This window comes from Nicotiana sylvestris, chromosome 7 (genome assembly GCF_000393655.2).
Source record: "Nicotiana sylvestris chromosome 7, ASM39365v2, whole genome shotgun sequence".
Classification (NCBI taxonomy): domain Eukaryota; kingdom Viridiplantae; phylum Streptophyta; class Magnoliopsida; order Solanales; family Solanaceae; genus Nicotiana; species Nicotiana sylvestris.
In genome coordinates, this window is record NC_091063.1 from 151,167,125 (window position 1) to 151,181,486 (window position 14,362).

At 34.1% G+C, this 14,362-nt stretch overlaps 2 protein-coding genes across 2 annotated transcripts; both read right to left on the reverse strand.

Moving 5' to 3' along the window:
* Positions 1–1,037: 1,037 nt before the first annotated feature.
* On the reverse strand, positions 1,038–3,497 carry LOC138873958 (uncharacterized). Its single transcript, XM_070152451.1, has 6 exons — positions 2,095–3,497; positions 1,944–2,007; positions 1,739–1,896; positions 1,512–1,614; positions 1,218–1,432; positions 1,038–1,128 (listed from the first exon to the last, which is right to left on the reverse strand). The coding sequence occupies exons 1-6, from the start codon at positions 3,495–3,497 to the stop codon at positions 1,038–1,040; spliced, it is 2,034 nt and encodes a 677-aa protein (XP_070008552.1).
* Positions 3,498–9,634: 6,137 nt separating this feature from the next.
* On the reverse strand, positions 9,635–11,747 carry LOC138873960 (uncharacterized). The gene is made up of 8 exons (XM_070152452.1): positions 11,495–11,747; positions 11,155–11,405; positions 10,857–11,069; positions 10,682–10,774; positions 10,498–10,599; positions 10,033–10,383; positions 9,824–9,880; positions 9,635–9,724 (listed from the first exon to the last, which is right to left on the reverse strand). The coding sequence occupies exons 1-8, from the start codon at positions 11,745–11,747 to the stop codon at positions 9,635–9,637; spliced, it is 1,410 nt and encodes a 469-aa protein (XP_070008553.1).
* Positions 11,748–14,362: the final 2,615 nt, after the last annotated feature.

Consider the following 14,362-nt stretch of genomic DNA (forward strand, 5'->3'; position numbering starts at 1 on the left):
TTTCCTCCAGCCGCCAACATATTTGCATGTATTTTGACGACTTCTTTAGCCATTCCAACTAATATTAGCATTTTTCACTAGGAGATATCAACTAGAAAGGAAAGAGTAACTCACAGCATGATGTGTCCACGCATCTTCACTATCAATCTCAAAGCCTTTGTTTGCAGCTTCTTCTGCATCTGGTTTCCAGTGAATCTTAAGTGTGGAGTTTGAGTCGTTAATTATGAGATGAGAACAAAGTAAAAAATATTAATGTGGTTCAAGGAAAAGAAATCAGTACATCTAATACATAATGACAATCTAATAAAAATAAAGCTCCCAAAAACTAAAGATAAAGTAAGATAATTAAGCTTAAGAGCATGTAATAAAATTTAATTGGTGTATGCTTGGCTGCAATTTGAAGTTGAAAAACCATCCAAAACAAAGTTAGCTATAGCATACAAACATACCTCAAGGTATCAGTAAATGAGTGTACATCAGCTTTGGATGCACTATAAGCACCTGACCATGGTCCCAGATCCAAAGCAATGCAACTTTCAACATTTACTATTTTCCCTTTCTTCTTGGATGCCATGTGAGGAACAACAGATTGAATTAACCTTATCATTTCTAAATATGCCTTCAAACCAATTATGAATACCATTCTAAATATACTTATACATCAAATAAATAAAATAAACACTACTTATGCAATAATATTACCTTCAGGTAAAGCAACATATTAAATAAATTTTCTATTCAAACATGTATGAATCAGCTGCTACGTTAGTAGCAACATTTGTCTCTACTACATCATCAATTATATGGTCCGTAGCTAGTTGTACATACTCATCACCATCCCCAAAAAACTGTTCAAGTTCTTGCTCTTGGTATGGTTCATTCTCATATATTTCATCTTCCACTACTTCTTCTCCCATATCATATAGATCTCTTGGCTTTATATGCATAGCAACACTCCACCCTTTATTGACAACATCATCCACATAGTACACCATTTGTGCCTGAGATGCTTCGATGTAAGGCCCATGTTCTTCACGTTAACCAGTATAAATCAATCTATCAAAATTAACACAATTTAAGTTCCAACGATCCTTTTTATACCCTCTATCTCGAGCAGTATCAGCCCATCTACATTTGAAAAGAACAACCTTGAATCGACCATAATAATTAATCTCAAGAATATCTTCTACTTCCTATAATATGGTAACTCTACTTGCCTTAAATTTCCGTCAATACTACTTGCAACACATGATGTTTTAGAAGTTAAGAAAACTCCACTATTCTGTGTTCTTAGACCTTCTTCTCGAGCCAAAGTTCGAAATTTGGACCCATTGATGTTATATGCAGTAAAACGTCTTGCAACTACCGATGGACCTCGTGCAAGAAACTTTAGATCAATAGACATTGTATCTATTGTGTCTGGATTCATAATCTAAATCAAAACGAGATTGTATTAGTGAAGTTTTCTCGTTCAACCAAATGTAAACAATAACTAATGATTACTTACTCACCCGCTTTTGGAACCAATCAACAAACTCTTTATTAACTCTCCTCTCTATCTTTGTAGGTGAAGGTCTTCTTCTTGAACTCCTCCTTATGTACTGTCTAAACTCACTATATGAAATAATTACATTAATGTTAAAGAACAAGAAACATTACAATGATAAAGAATATAAAGTTTGTATGAGTTACTCACTCCACAAATGGCGTGACTACTGCACAATTCAAAAGCACATACCGATGAGCTTGTAGTTTCTGCATATCATTTAAAGGGAATGTAATTGAAGCTGATGTAGGTTTACCTAATTGAGGAAATATAGAGGACGTTCCAGAAGGCTTAGTGACATTTGGGTCATCACGAACACGCTTAGGTCTATTGAATCTTTCCTCAATATCCTCAATATACCGAGAACAAAAGGTAAGAGACTCTTCAGCTAAGTAACCTCAGCTATAGAACCCTCTGGTTGTGCTTTATTCCGTACAAAGGACTTAAAATGTCCCAACTCCCTACAAAAATAATAGGTCATAAGTGTACAAACTAATTCAAGTGACCATAATGCAAATATCTTCAAATTAGAAATGTTAATGTTTTACCTCTCGACGGGATACATGTTTCGATGATGCACTGGACCTCCGAGTTTTGCTTCCTCTGCTAGATGGACAGACAAATGAACCATTACTATAAAGAATGTTGTAGGAAATAGTATCTCTAGGTGGCAAAGTGTACTTTTAATGCGCTCTTGGAGCTTATCAAGCTCTGAAACATTCAAAGTTTTGCTAGAAAGGGCTCTGAAAAATGAGCAGAGGTCCACCAAAACTGCAACTACATGGTCGGTCAACACATTGCGGATCGCCAATGGTAGCAATTGCTCTAAAATAATATGGCAATCATGACTTTTCAACCCAAAAATCTTTTTCTGTACCAAATCAACACAGCTAGAAATGTTACTTGAGTAGCCATCTGGTACTTTAATATTCTTCAAAGTTGTAAGGAACAACATGTTAGTGTCCAACTTCTTTTTTTTATCATTCATAAGTGAAAACACAACAAGGTGATATTTTCCACTATCATCCGACCAAAGATCACGCCTTATGCCCATTTCTTTTAGATCCTTTCGGGCATTAATATTATCTTTTGATTTCGATTTATCATGGAGCAATGTATATATGATATTGTCACATATATTCTTTTCAATATGCATAAAGTCTAGATTATGATGCAACAAATTAGATTTCCAATAAGGAAGTTCAAAGAATATACTTCTCTTATTCCATTGCTTAGTTGCTCGTCTAGATCTTTTCCCTCTACAATTCAACTCTGCTCCTCTCCCTTCTTCTATTTGTCTCAAAATGGCAGACCCTGACAATTTTAATGGTGGATTTCGCTCCTCTTTACTTCCATTAAACCGTACTCGATTCAACCTAAACCTGTGATTTCTTCTCAGAAAACGTCGATGGCCCATAAAGCACCACTTTTTACTATGACGAAGACGACAAGGTTCTGTGTCAAAGTTACAAGTTGGGCAGGCAAAACCAGTATGTGTGTTCCAGCCAGATAAGATACCTAATCCAAGAAAGTCACTGATTGTCCACATAAGAGCTGCATGCATTCTAAATTTTTCATTCAACGATGAGTCAAACGTTTCTACACCATCATTCCATAACTCGTGTAATTCCTTCACAAGGGGTTGTAAGTACACATCTATATTATTTCCAGGCATGTGCTTCCCTGGAATGATCATTGATAAGATGAAGGAGGTGTGCTTCATACACATCCAAGGAGGTAGATTGTATGGAATCAAGAAGATTGGCCAAATACTATATGTAGTAGTCATTGTTCCAAAAGGACTAAAACCATCACTAGCAAGGCCTAAGCGAACGTTTCGAGGATCTGAAGCAAATCCAGAATGAGTCCGATCAAATGTCTTCCATGCCACACCATCCCTTGGATGCCTTATCAACCCATCAATATTATTGCCTGAAGCATGCCATCTCATATGTTCAGCAGTCTTACAACACATAAATAATCATTGCAATCTTGGTTTTAATGGAAAATAACGCAAAACCTTTGCAGCTTGCTTTTTTTTCTTGTTAGGATTCAATTTAGATGTATCACAATGCTTACATGCTTCCAATTCTGAATCACCTTCCCAGTATAGCATACAATTATTTGGACATGCAAGTATCTTGGTATAGTCAAGGCCAAGTTTGCTAATGGTTTTTTTGGCCTCATAAAAGGAAGGAGGTAACTTTGCATCTTCAAATGCATCTCTCAACAAATCTAGTATCATAGTCATTGTCTTGTCACTTAATCCATAATAGACCTTTATATGATACAATTTTATTAAAAACTCTAGCTTTGTGAACTTGCTGCCTTCATACAGTGTTTCACTTCCATCTTTGAGAAAATCATGAAAGTCACCAGAATCCTCCCTATGCCCCTCATTTGATATTTCATTTGAGTCCAATGGTTGAGATATCCCTACATCAGCCGCTTGGTGCCTATAGTGCCCAAATGCATCATTAATCATTGTTTCTATTGGATTTTCTGGGTTAACCATCTCTTGCATAACATCTCTATCTCCAGAAAGCTCTACTACCTGTTTCTCACCGTGAAGATTCCAAATAACATAATTTTGAGGGAATGGATTGCAAATCAAATGATCCTGCACTATCTCTCTAGTTTTTCACTTGACAAAGCCACATTTAGGACATGTGCATCTAATTGTATCTTCCACAGCTGCATTCTTAAACGCAAAATCAAGAAATTTATCTAAACCAAGCCAGTATTCGTTTGTGTTCCGTGGATTTCCAATCCATGATTTATCCATTGAAAAATAATAAATAAATTAACAAGAACCCTTTTAGAATATACCTCCAAAAGCAATCCTCCAGTCCACGGGTACCTTCAGATTTGACTATCCTTCCAATCTACTCCAAGAATTTTAAATGCTCTTTCAAGCAAAGTTAATTCCAGAAACTGACAGAGGACAGAAGAACCAATGAAGAATTCCCACAAAGGACTCCTTGTTCATATAGCGAAGGATAACAAGCAGTAGAAAAAAGAGGGTCAGAATTACAAATGAAGAAAACCTAAGAATTTCGATATTTCCCACGGTTGCCGCTTTCCTTGCTTAAAATAAACCCTCAACGCTTCCAACTATTTAAAAGCTTTAACAAAATTGATGACAATTAGTATTATACGGATATAGGGAATTTTCTACTCTCATGATAAAGAGCTTTAAAGAAGCTAGAAAGTTTTTAAAATTTTTGAAAACCAAAAAGTGCAAGGATTTTTCTTTCATGTAAACTTTTAGAAATGGAAAAATAACGTTTAGGGTTAAGAAAGAATAACTTTGGGGCAATAAATAGCTTTTTCTCTATTCATTTATTTTAATTCTTATTACTAATTTTAGGAGTCTATATAAATAATAATAAAATTAAAATTAAATAATAATATTAATAATAGATTTAAATTATAAAATAAAAATTAAAAATATATATAAGCTCTTGAAAATAATTAATATTGATATATTTAGCAAGATCATAAGAAGAATCTTGTCAAATTTCTCTAACAAATAAATGATTAAAGTTTTATTCATCTATATGAAGATTGAGAATAACTCAAAATAATAAGTCAAAGTATCACATATTTATAATTGGGAACATCAAAAAATGAGTATCACTGGAATAGCCAAAATTTACATCTTTTAGGAACATCTAACATTTTTTTTTTCATATTTTAGTTCTATGTCTCTCAAAATTATCAAACATTTATTATTTTGCTATTTGAAAGCAATTTTATATTTACTCACGAGGAGTAATATTTCGAATTATATTATTGATGGAATTTATTGATTATTAATTTTTAGAGAGGTAAACCGTGCAATTTGATAATATTTTTTAAAAATATTATGTTCTTTTAATCGTTTGAAAGATAAGACGTTAAAGTTGAATTTTCTCTCATAGTAACTTTAATTGATAAGTTAACAATATGTAAGTCATATGCAAATAATAAAGTGAAGATGTAATAGCGTACTAAATAAGATATGATTTTCGCCATACACAGATACAATGATAATTATAATTTTATTAAAACACGTGCTTAAATAAATTAGATCATACTAATACTAGCATTTAGCAAAAGAGAATGGCCTCATTGGGGGGGGGGGTTTCTAAAGATGAATAATTACATGAAAGAGATATGTGAGCCTTACAACCTTGAAAACACACTTGGTTGACAAAACCAAATTCACTGTGTGTTGCTTGTAAGTTATTTAATGCAACAAATATTTGTTGTTTTCCAATAAACATGCATAACTCTAGGTTTGCAGCAACTATCCCTTCAGGAGATCCAATGAACCTCAGTATACAACCCAAAGATGACATTCTGGTAAAGAGCAAGTGACAAGCAACTATGATGTTGAAGCAAGTTCAGCTTCAAGTGTCAATTTAATACCATCCCTAAATGTAGTTGTTGACATATTGAGTGTCTGAATCAATCTGGTGATATCCATGGATATATCTGCTGGAGATTTAACACCGTGGTTAACCTAGAAAGTTCAGATAACACACGCATTGTCGCTGCTGCGCCCACAACATCGCAGAAGCCATTGCATCAGCTGCCCAAAATTTCCAGCATCTCCAAATGTCCAAAATCAAATCCGTTAGCCTTCCGAAATTCACCCGAGACCCTCGGGACTTTAACCAAATATACCAACATGTCCCAAAATACCATACGAACTTAGTTGAGGCCTTAAACCACGTTAAACAACACTAAAATTTCGAATCGCGCCATGAATCGAATTACGAGTTTTCAAATCTTTCAACTTCTATATTTTGCGTCGAAACATATCGAATCAAACCGGAATGACTTCAAATTTTGCACGCGAATCATAAATGACGTAATGGATCTGTTCCAATTTCCAAAATCAAAATCCGACCTCGTTATCAAAATTTCAACCTTCGGTCGAATTTTTTCCAAAATCTCTTATTTTCCAACTTTCGCCAAAATGCGTCGAATTGTCCTACGGACTTCCAAATCTAAATCTTAACATACGCCTAAGTCCGAAATTACTATACAAAGCTATTGACATTATCAAATCTCCATTCCGGGGTCGTTTGCTCAAAAGTCAACTCTCAGGTCAACTCTTTCTATTTAAGCTTCAAAATGAGAATTTTTCTTTAAATTAAATTCCGAATCTTCTGAAAACTAAACTCGACCATACATGCGAGTCATAATACATATTACGAAGCTGCTCGTGATCTTAACTCCCTGAACGGGGCGTTAAATTCTTAAAACGACAAGTCGGATCATTGCATGCATGTTAGGTACACGGTTTAAACACAAGCATTAGTGATAATTTCTTATGTAACACAACAGGGAGAAAACAACAGTGAGAGCAGATTGAAAGCTCATATAACATTTGGTAAAAACAAAATGGACTGCATATTGAAGTGATTAGATGAAACTTTCACTACGCCTTGTGAGGCTGAAAGATACAAAAAATTAAAGTTCCTACCCTTTAGCTCATAATCTAGGTTAGCTCATAACCAAATTAACTAGCAAAGAAAGGCATGAAATTTACAGAGCAACTGGGAGGTTCATTGTGCGGCAACAGATTAAGGTATAATAACATACTACCTGACTCACTGTACAGACAAAAATATTGATTTAACACAAGGATCAAAAGAAACCATTTCGGGCAGCAGGGGAATACTAGAAGAAAATAGCATGTGTGTCGAGGATTAAGATTACCAGTACCTTTTCTGCTGCAACCACAGCCATAAGGCGTCCAAGGATCTCTTGGTAAGATAATCTTGCAAATCGGACTAGGGCACATATACTTTGAATCAAACGCTCAATATTCCTATCATCTGATGCATTTAGCTCCAAAATGGCCTCTTTATAGTTTGGTCCCAAAAGCTCATGAGCAAGAGCCAATATACTAGTGGTTTTGCCAGTACCAGGAGGACCCTGCAAAAAGTTTTATATAGAACTGAATATCTAATATGAAGAAACTATGTACAAAATTTTTAGCAAACTGCTTTTGCCAATTCAATGTGACACCAAAGGGACAAACATTTCAGAGTCTGGAAGTCCTAAAGTCGATATGCATTTGAGTAAAAATGGTCAACTTCCAGGAAAACTAGCAATAACTACTTTGTTTTTATACATTCTCATCAATCAACACATTAAAACTCAATGTTACTCAAGGATACAACTCAGGAATCATAAAAAGATGGTATGTGAAACCAAAGACCATTCTTCCAAAAATAGAGTACGCACAAGAGGTAAAAGAATCAGTATCCAACATCAGGTATAAGCTAATACAAAAGATCATAGTTCTTTGCGAATATGTGTACATATAACTATGAAACTCCAAGTACCATTGAGCAAGCACCATCAAGATCTACACAAGAAAAGGAATAAGGAATGCTTCATATTCAGGACTTATTGACCTCAAGAGAATAAAACTGAGGTCGCAGTAGCAAAACTGTAATCCAGCAAAAGTCAAAAACATTGTATGGAGCTTTTGGGCCATGTATGAGCTTCAATGGCCACTTCTGGAACACTAAATTTCCCACTAACAATTTCTTATAGCATGACCTGCCGGAAAAAAGCCTCCTTTCCCAGCAGGCTCCCAAACAATAAACTCCTTTCAACAGTTTTGCAACACTGTTGATATCTCAATCAGAACAACTTTGTTTGAGGCTTAAACTCCATCTGTAACCATATTTATATTGTAGAATAGTGACTTGCAGTAAGAGCAAAGATCTCAGGATTCTGCTTCTTAGAGTTAGAGGGGTGTTCGCAGACCAAGTCATTCCAAATTTTAATCTTTTCCCAATTTACCACTTTTTATTTGTATTGTTTCTGAGAAATCAGGCCAATGATTCCTTATGCAGTTGCAGATCCTAGACCATACATGGAACTTACTGATTGTGCACCAGAATGCCAACTCCCTATACTTCACTTGTACCAGCTTTATCCAACGCTACTATTCTTCTTTGAATATCTCCATAACCATTTCATTATTAGAATTTCACTATAGTTCAAGCTTGTGAACAATGGCAGAACCATAAATTTATACAATGGGATACAAAAAAATCTACAACGTCATAGTTGAAATTTGAACCTGAGGCCTAAAGCAATTTTGAACCTCCTTCACAACTACATTTTTATTTTTTTTCATAATAATGCACATATAACAAAAAGAAGACCGGTTTCATCTTTTATATTGTGTTATTTTTCGATAAAGGGGGTTCGATCCCTTCACTCTACCTAGTATCCATGATAGCAAAAGTCAGAAATTGAAGTACTGAAAATGTGAGGAAAATGGGAAGGACTAAAGCAAGAAAATGGGGAAAAGCAGTTAACTTCTGAGGATATAGCAGTGATTGAAAATGTGAATGATACAACTGTTGAACAGGAAAACAAGAAAACTGATCTTAGGGAAGATGAGAATGCCTTACTACAACAAGTTCTTGCAGAGGCTGCTGAACCATATGGTATTAAAAGTTGGTGCTAGGAATTATTCCATTCATGATCAAAGGGAACTTCTACATGCATTTTGTCATTGGGATAAGGCTAGTTGGAGTACAATGGTTTTTGTTTGGCTTCTGAACTGAAATTCTTCAGCCAAGAGCTTATATTAATTCCATCTTTTACAGTTCAATCACCATTACCTTATTTGTTCGACCATGCTTTGCATAATGCTTATTGTGATTGTGGCACACGAATCACACCTGATGAAACTGTTGTTCTTGGGGCTGCAGTATCAACTGGTGCAATTGTTAGATATGTTAGTGATATTGTTCTTTTAGATATGACACCATTATTTCCTGGCGAGGGAACTCTTGGTGATTTTATTCCTTATACTCAAGAGAGCAACAAAGCAATATAAATTCCTAAAGCAATATAAACACAAGTCTAGATAGCAACAAAAACATTAAACATTAGCTGAAGTAAAATGATCACAAGTCTAGACAACTATTACAAATTTAAATTCCTAGAAAGCAAAAATAGTCACAACGAAAACATTAAGCACTAACTAAAGCGATATAAACACAAGTCTAGACAATCACTAAAAATTAAATTCCTAGAAAGCAAAAGTAGTCCACAATGAAAACATTAAGCATTTGATTGGTGATTTGCGTTGTAATCCGCCGATGAGCCTCTTACATCAATTGGTGAAGTAGGTTCATTCTCTACATCATCAGGCTGAAACAATAAAAATGATATTCAGTGAGAAAGTTATATAGATTAATTCCAAACAAGATCAGGAAACAAGATTGTATCAAATGTAGCCCTTATCCTAACCAAATCAAAGCCTTTAACTTCTGTTAGGAGATGGGAATTCCTTGCCACCACCTCCATCTTTAGCAAAGTTAGCAACAAGTTTTACTAGAATTAGATGATATGAATTGTATATTGTACTAACTTTATTTTGTTATCAAATAAAAGTACAATGCAATTAAACTGACCAGAAGTTGTTGTAACCGAAGAAGACAGATTATATTATTTCTTACCTGTGGTTGAAGCGCAAACAGACTAGCAAATTCTTCAGGAACCACACCTTCCTTTGACATCAGGTAGACCTTCAGCGCATTTAAGGTGCCTTCTAGTTGGGATTCCACACGCATAAGCTTTTGTTGCAAATGGGTATATGTTGCAGATGATATACCGTAGCTAGATGAAGAAACACTCGGATCACTAAGTCGTCCTTTTGTATTCCTGAATGTGTTCGAAGGAGATGCTCCCATACCCATACATCGTACTCTCCCAGAGTGCTCTGCCCCTAACATCTTGCCAATAACATCATTTAGGGAAACTTCACATTCATTAGTATCACATTGAGTCATATTTAATTCAATTTGTTCCTACAAGCAGATACAATATCAATTAGTAAGTACAAGATAGCAAGACTTGAGTTGCAGAATGTTATACAAAACAATGAAAATGATGTTAGAAAAATGCATCAAAGCTAGACTTACCCCTATAGTCCTTGCCGCATCATTTACAAATGATCCATTAGCTTTCTTATGAGTTTCAATAAACATTTTTCCACGACTAGGAGTTTTTCCAGTTTCCAAAAACTAAAAAAGAAATGTATTAAAAAAGTTATCATAAAACATTTTAATTAGAGAAAAAGTAAACTTAATAAGATAATGTGCATACAAGCTCATATCGTCTTCTCAAGTTAGCTTTTGAACCACCAGTGTGTGGCATTTTTTGTTTCTTTCGAATTTCTTTATTTCTTCTACAAAGCTCCTATCAACAAAAACAAATACAAATTTAAAACATCATCTTCATTTAATTATGATGAAACTTGTTAAAATAATCTGAATCTTACCATTGTTGATGATTTTTGACGATAAGCAACAAGAATAGCCCATTGATCTTTATTTATACCTGCTGTCACATTACTTATAATTTTATTTTTGCTTTTGGCTGGGTCAAAATATTCATTCCACAAATTCTGCCTATGTGTAGCCCACTTCTTCGAAAGACAAGCATTGCAGTATCTATATGCAATGGACTCACTTACCCGAAAATCAAATCGAGGCTTCAAACAAAAAATTGAAGTTAGTTTTTTCATGGTATAAAAATCTAGGTGCAATAAGTACATATGTATGTAATAACACTTGTACCTTCAATATTATTTCAAAGCAGTCTTCCATGTACTTCTTAGGCATGCCCGATGGCCCTGACCACTTCTCAAAACTAATCGGAAACAAATTACAATCAATTGCCAGCGATCCACAATATCCAGCAAGTAATCCTTGTGCTTCACCATATGCTGCATTGTAGTCATCAAAATTCACAATGATGCGCTCCCCAACAGTTAGGTTGTTAACTTCATTGACCTTGACCCTAAATTGCTTGGTAGCACTTTTCGAGTCTTTAACAAGAAAACAAGTTACTTAACCAAAAAGGAAGAAAAAATAATATTCTCATAAATTGAAGTAAAAATATATGTAAGGCATATACCTTTTGCCTCTACTGTCCAATACTTTGTAGATTCACGTCCTGCACGGCGAGATGTTGCACTTGAATTAGAAAGCAGAATTGGAGCTTGTTCTTGTTGTGGGACTTCATGAGCATGTGGGAGGGCTTGCACTATTGTTGAGGGCTCGATAGCATGTGATTGGACTAGAGTTGCTGATGAGGAAGAATGTCCATGAGCATCATGTGGTTCACGAGCTAACTTTAGTGGATTCCGAAAACGCTTAATCTTCGGCATGGCTGCGTATTCATAAGAAAAAGAGAGAGAGGTGAATCAAATATGAAGAGGAACTAAACATTAGACAGAAGATGATACAAAAAATTGTCCCGAAACTACCCAACAAACCCAATCTATAGCCTCAAAAGATCTGATTTTTCTACTCCGAACAAAACAAAATAAATAAACTAAGTACAATATACTCTACAAACAGTCAAACTCAAATAATTGGCAAAGAGGATCACAGAGAATCAACAAACTACACAATGTCACGATTTTGGTAAAGCTAAGCAGTGAAATTAAAATGAACAAACTTAAAAGAATTAAAATACAAAAAGAAAAGAGAGAACTGACCTAATGCTCACCAGGAATTTCATCTCTCCAAGAGGCACTATATGCTGAATATATAGCTCTGGAAGTGGAAGTTTCTTACGCAGGAAATGGGAGATCAGGGGTCGAGGGGAAGGTGGGAATATGGAGGGAACAATGGCGGGAATAAAGAGAAGTTACCTGAGTAGTTGAGTTAAAAAACGAGGGAAAAAACCGAGGGAAATGAAAAGGAAAATAGTGAAGTGGTTTCTTTACTTTTTCCTCGGTTTAGTTTTCATTATTACATTTACAAGAGAATTCAATTTGTTGTAATTTCATATTTTGAGCTACAGAACTGTTTTTCCCAGCAAGTATCGGTAAAGATACTTAATTAAGCCATATGTTGTGACTTTGACTTCAAATATAGCTAGTATATGAACTAAATCAGACTTCTAATCATAGCATAATACGATTCCGATTTGATTTTTTCTTTAATTGAATCATAGAATTATATTTGGACAAAATTTATTTGATCGAGCTCCTAAATAGTAGGAAAGTTTTTTGAGTTTACAGTTTTATCCAATGTATGTTTTAAGGGTAAAACAGTTGAACGACATTTTGCTAAGGGTTTTCGTCTTTTAATATATTATTATTATTATTATTATTGTTATTATTATAGATATAGATAGGTAGATATAGATTTAAATAGAAGCATATTTGGAAATAGAAATAATATATTTGGTAAAACTTACTTAAACACGGTTCATTTATCTACTAAACAAGAAATAGTAAAGAAAGTAAGGACAAAACAAAAAATCTAAAACAACGAAAAACTAAAATTAAAAAAATTTACAAAAACCATTACAAGTTCATCTAAAATTCAAAATTATTACAACTCTTAAATTAGATAAAAGTAACAAAGTTCTAATTATTAAATTATTTATTTAATATATATAGTTTTTAAAATGCTCTTTTGGGACTCGTTCGGGGTTCTCTGTCCCCGGACATGACACTATTCAAAAGGCCATGAAGCTCACATGTGGAGCTTAGTTTTGTGGGCTTATGGCCCAAAGTGTCCGACTATTCGCTCAAAATACACATAATGCTTAATGGTCAGGACTAGTCCAATAAATCCTACCTAAATCATGTGTCAAATTCTCTAATTAAGACTATTGATGCTTAAAATTCTTTAACAACGTAATGATTAAAGTTTTATTCAAGAATAAATTAAATATCGAGTCATGTAATTGCATATTTACTAATTGAGAACATTGTGAGTGTGAATATCATTAGATTATTTCTTCTAAATTAGATAATCAAAATTTATATCTTATTGTTATTGGTCTTCATGTCTTAAACTATGAGGCTTTTATTGTTTTGCTCTTTGAAAGTAGTTTTATATATACATGAAGGAGTAATCTTTTAAATTATAGTATTGATGAACTTTCTTGATTAATTACTTTTAGGGAGGTAAAATATATCTTCATATATTTTTAAAGAAATTATAATTTTCTAATTGTTTGAAAATTAAGACATTATAGTTGTATCTCACATTAACTTTAACACTATTGTATTGTTTATATTTGTAAAAACATACTAGATATTTTTTTTATGAGTTCTTTATTTTCTTTTTAAATTTCTTAAACTTTAATGGACTTTCTATTTATGCATAGTTTTTAAATTAAAAAAATTAAAGATATATGGGGCTTACACATCGTCCCATAGTAAAATAGCTCGCCTCACACACCTGCCTTTGAAAATACTATTTGAACGTAGAACGCCTGCTATGATAAAAAATCGCATGCTAAGTATTGCAATTATCTATACCCTTTAAAATTCAAATTATCTCAAACAAAATAAAAATTAAATGTTTATGTAGATAATTAAAATACTTGAATGTCTCTCCTGCAACTGTTGTTCATCTGATATATAGTCGTTACCTATAAATGCAAATATTACTAGGTGAATTAAGAAATACCGACAGCCCCCATGAATTAAGTGATTGTAGGGACATTGAGGTCGATGAGGTCATGGAGGCAATGCGTAAGATGAGAAGAGGCAGAGCTACCGGGCTAGATGAAATTCCGGTTGAACTTTGGAGGTGTGTGGGTAGAACAGGCTTGGAATGGCTTACTAGGTTGTTTAATGTTATATTCAAGACTAATAGGATGCCTGAAGAGTGGAGGTGGAGTACAATGGTTCCGTTGTATAAGAACAAAGGCGATATCCAGAGCTGTAACAACTATAGGGGTATCAAATTACTAAGTCATACCATGAAAGTCTGGGAGAGAGTGGTAGAAATGAGAGTGCGAAGGACGGTGTCTATT

What these genes read in the sequence shown, in the direction of transcription:
- LOC138873960 (XM_070152452.1), bottom strand. Translation starts at nt 11,747, where the DNA reads ATGCCGAAGATTAAGCGTTTTCGGAATCCACTAAAGTTAGCTCGTGAA. An exon ending in GCTTTGAAATAATATTGAAG is followed by an intron (nt 11,070 to 11,154) that starts GTACAAGTGTTA and finishes TTTTGTTTGAAG; the next exon opens with CCTCGATTTGATTTTCGGGT. An exon ending in ATGCGGCAAGGACTATAGGG is followed by an intron (nt 10,384 to 10,497) that starts GTAAGTCTAGCT and finishes ATCTGCTTGTAG; the next exon opens with GAACAAATTGAATTAAATAT.
- LOC138873958 (XM_070152451.1), bottom strand. Translation starts at nt 3,497, where the DNA reads ATGAGATGGCATGCTTCAGGCAATAATATTGATGGGTTGATAAGGCAT. An exon ending in CAGAAACTACAAGCTCATCG is followed by an intron (nt 1,615 to 1,738) that starts GTATGTGCTTTT and finishes TATTTCATATAG; the next exon opens with TGAGTTTAGACAGTACATAA. An exon ending in AGTATTGACGGAAATTTAAG is followed by an intron (nt 1,129 to 1,217) that starts GCAAGTAGAGTT and finishes TTTCAAATGTAG; the next exon opens with ATGGGCTGATACTGCTCGAG.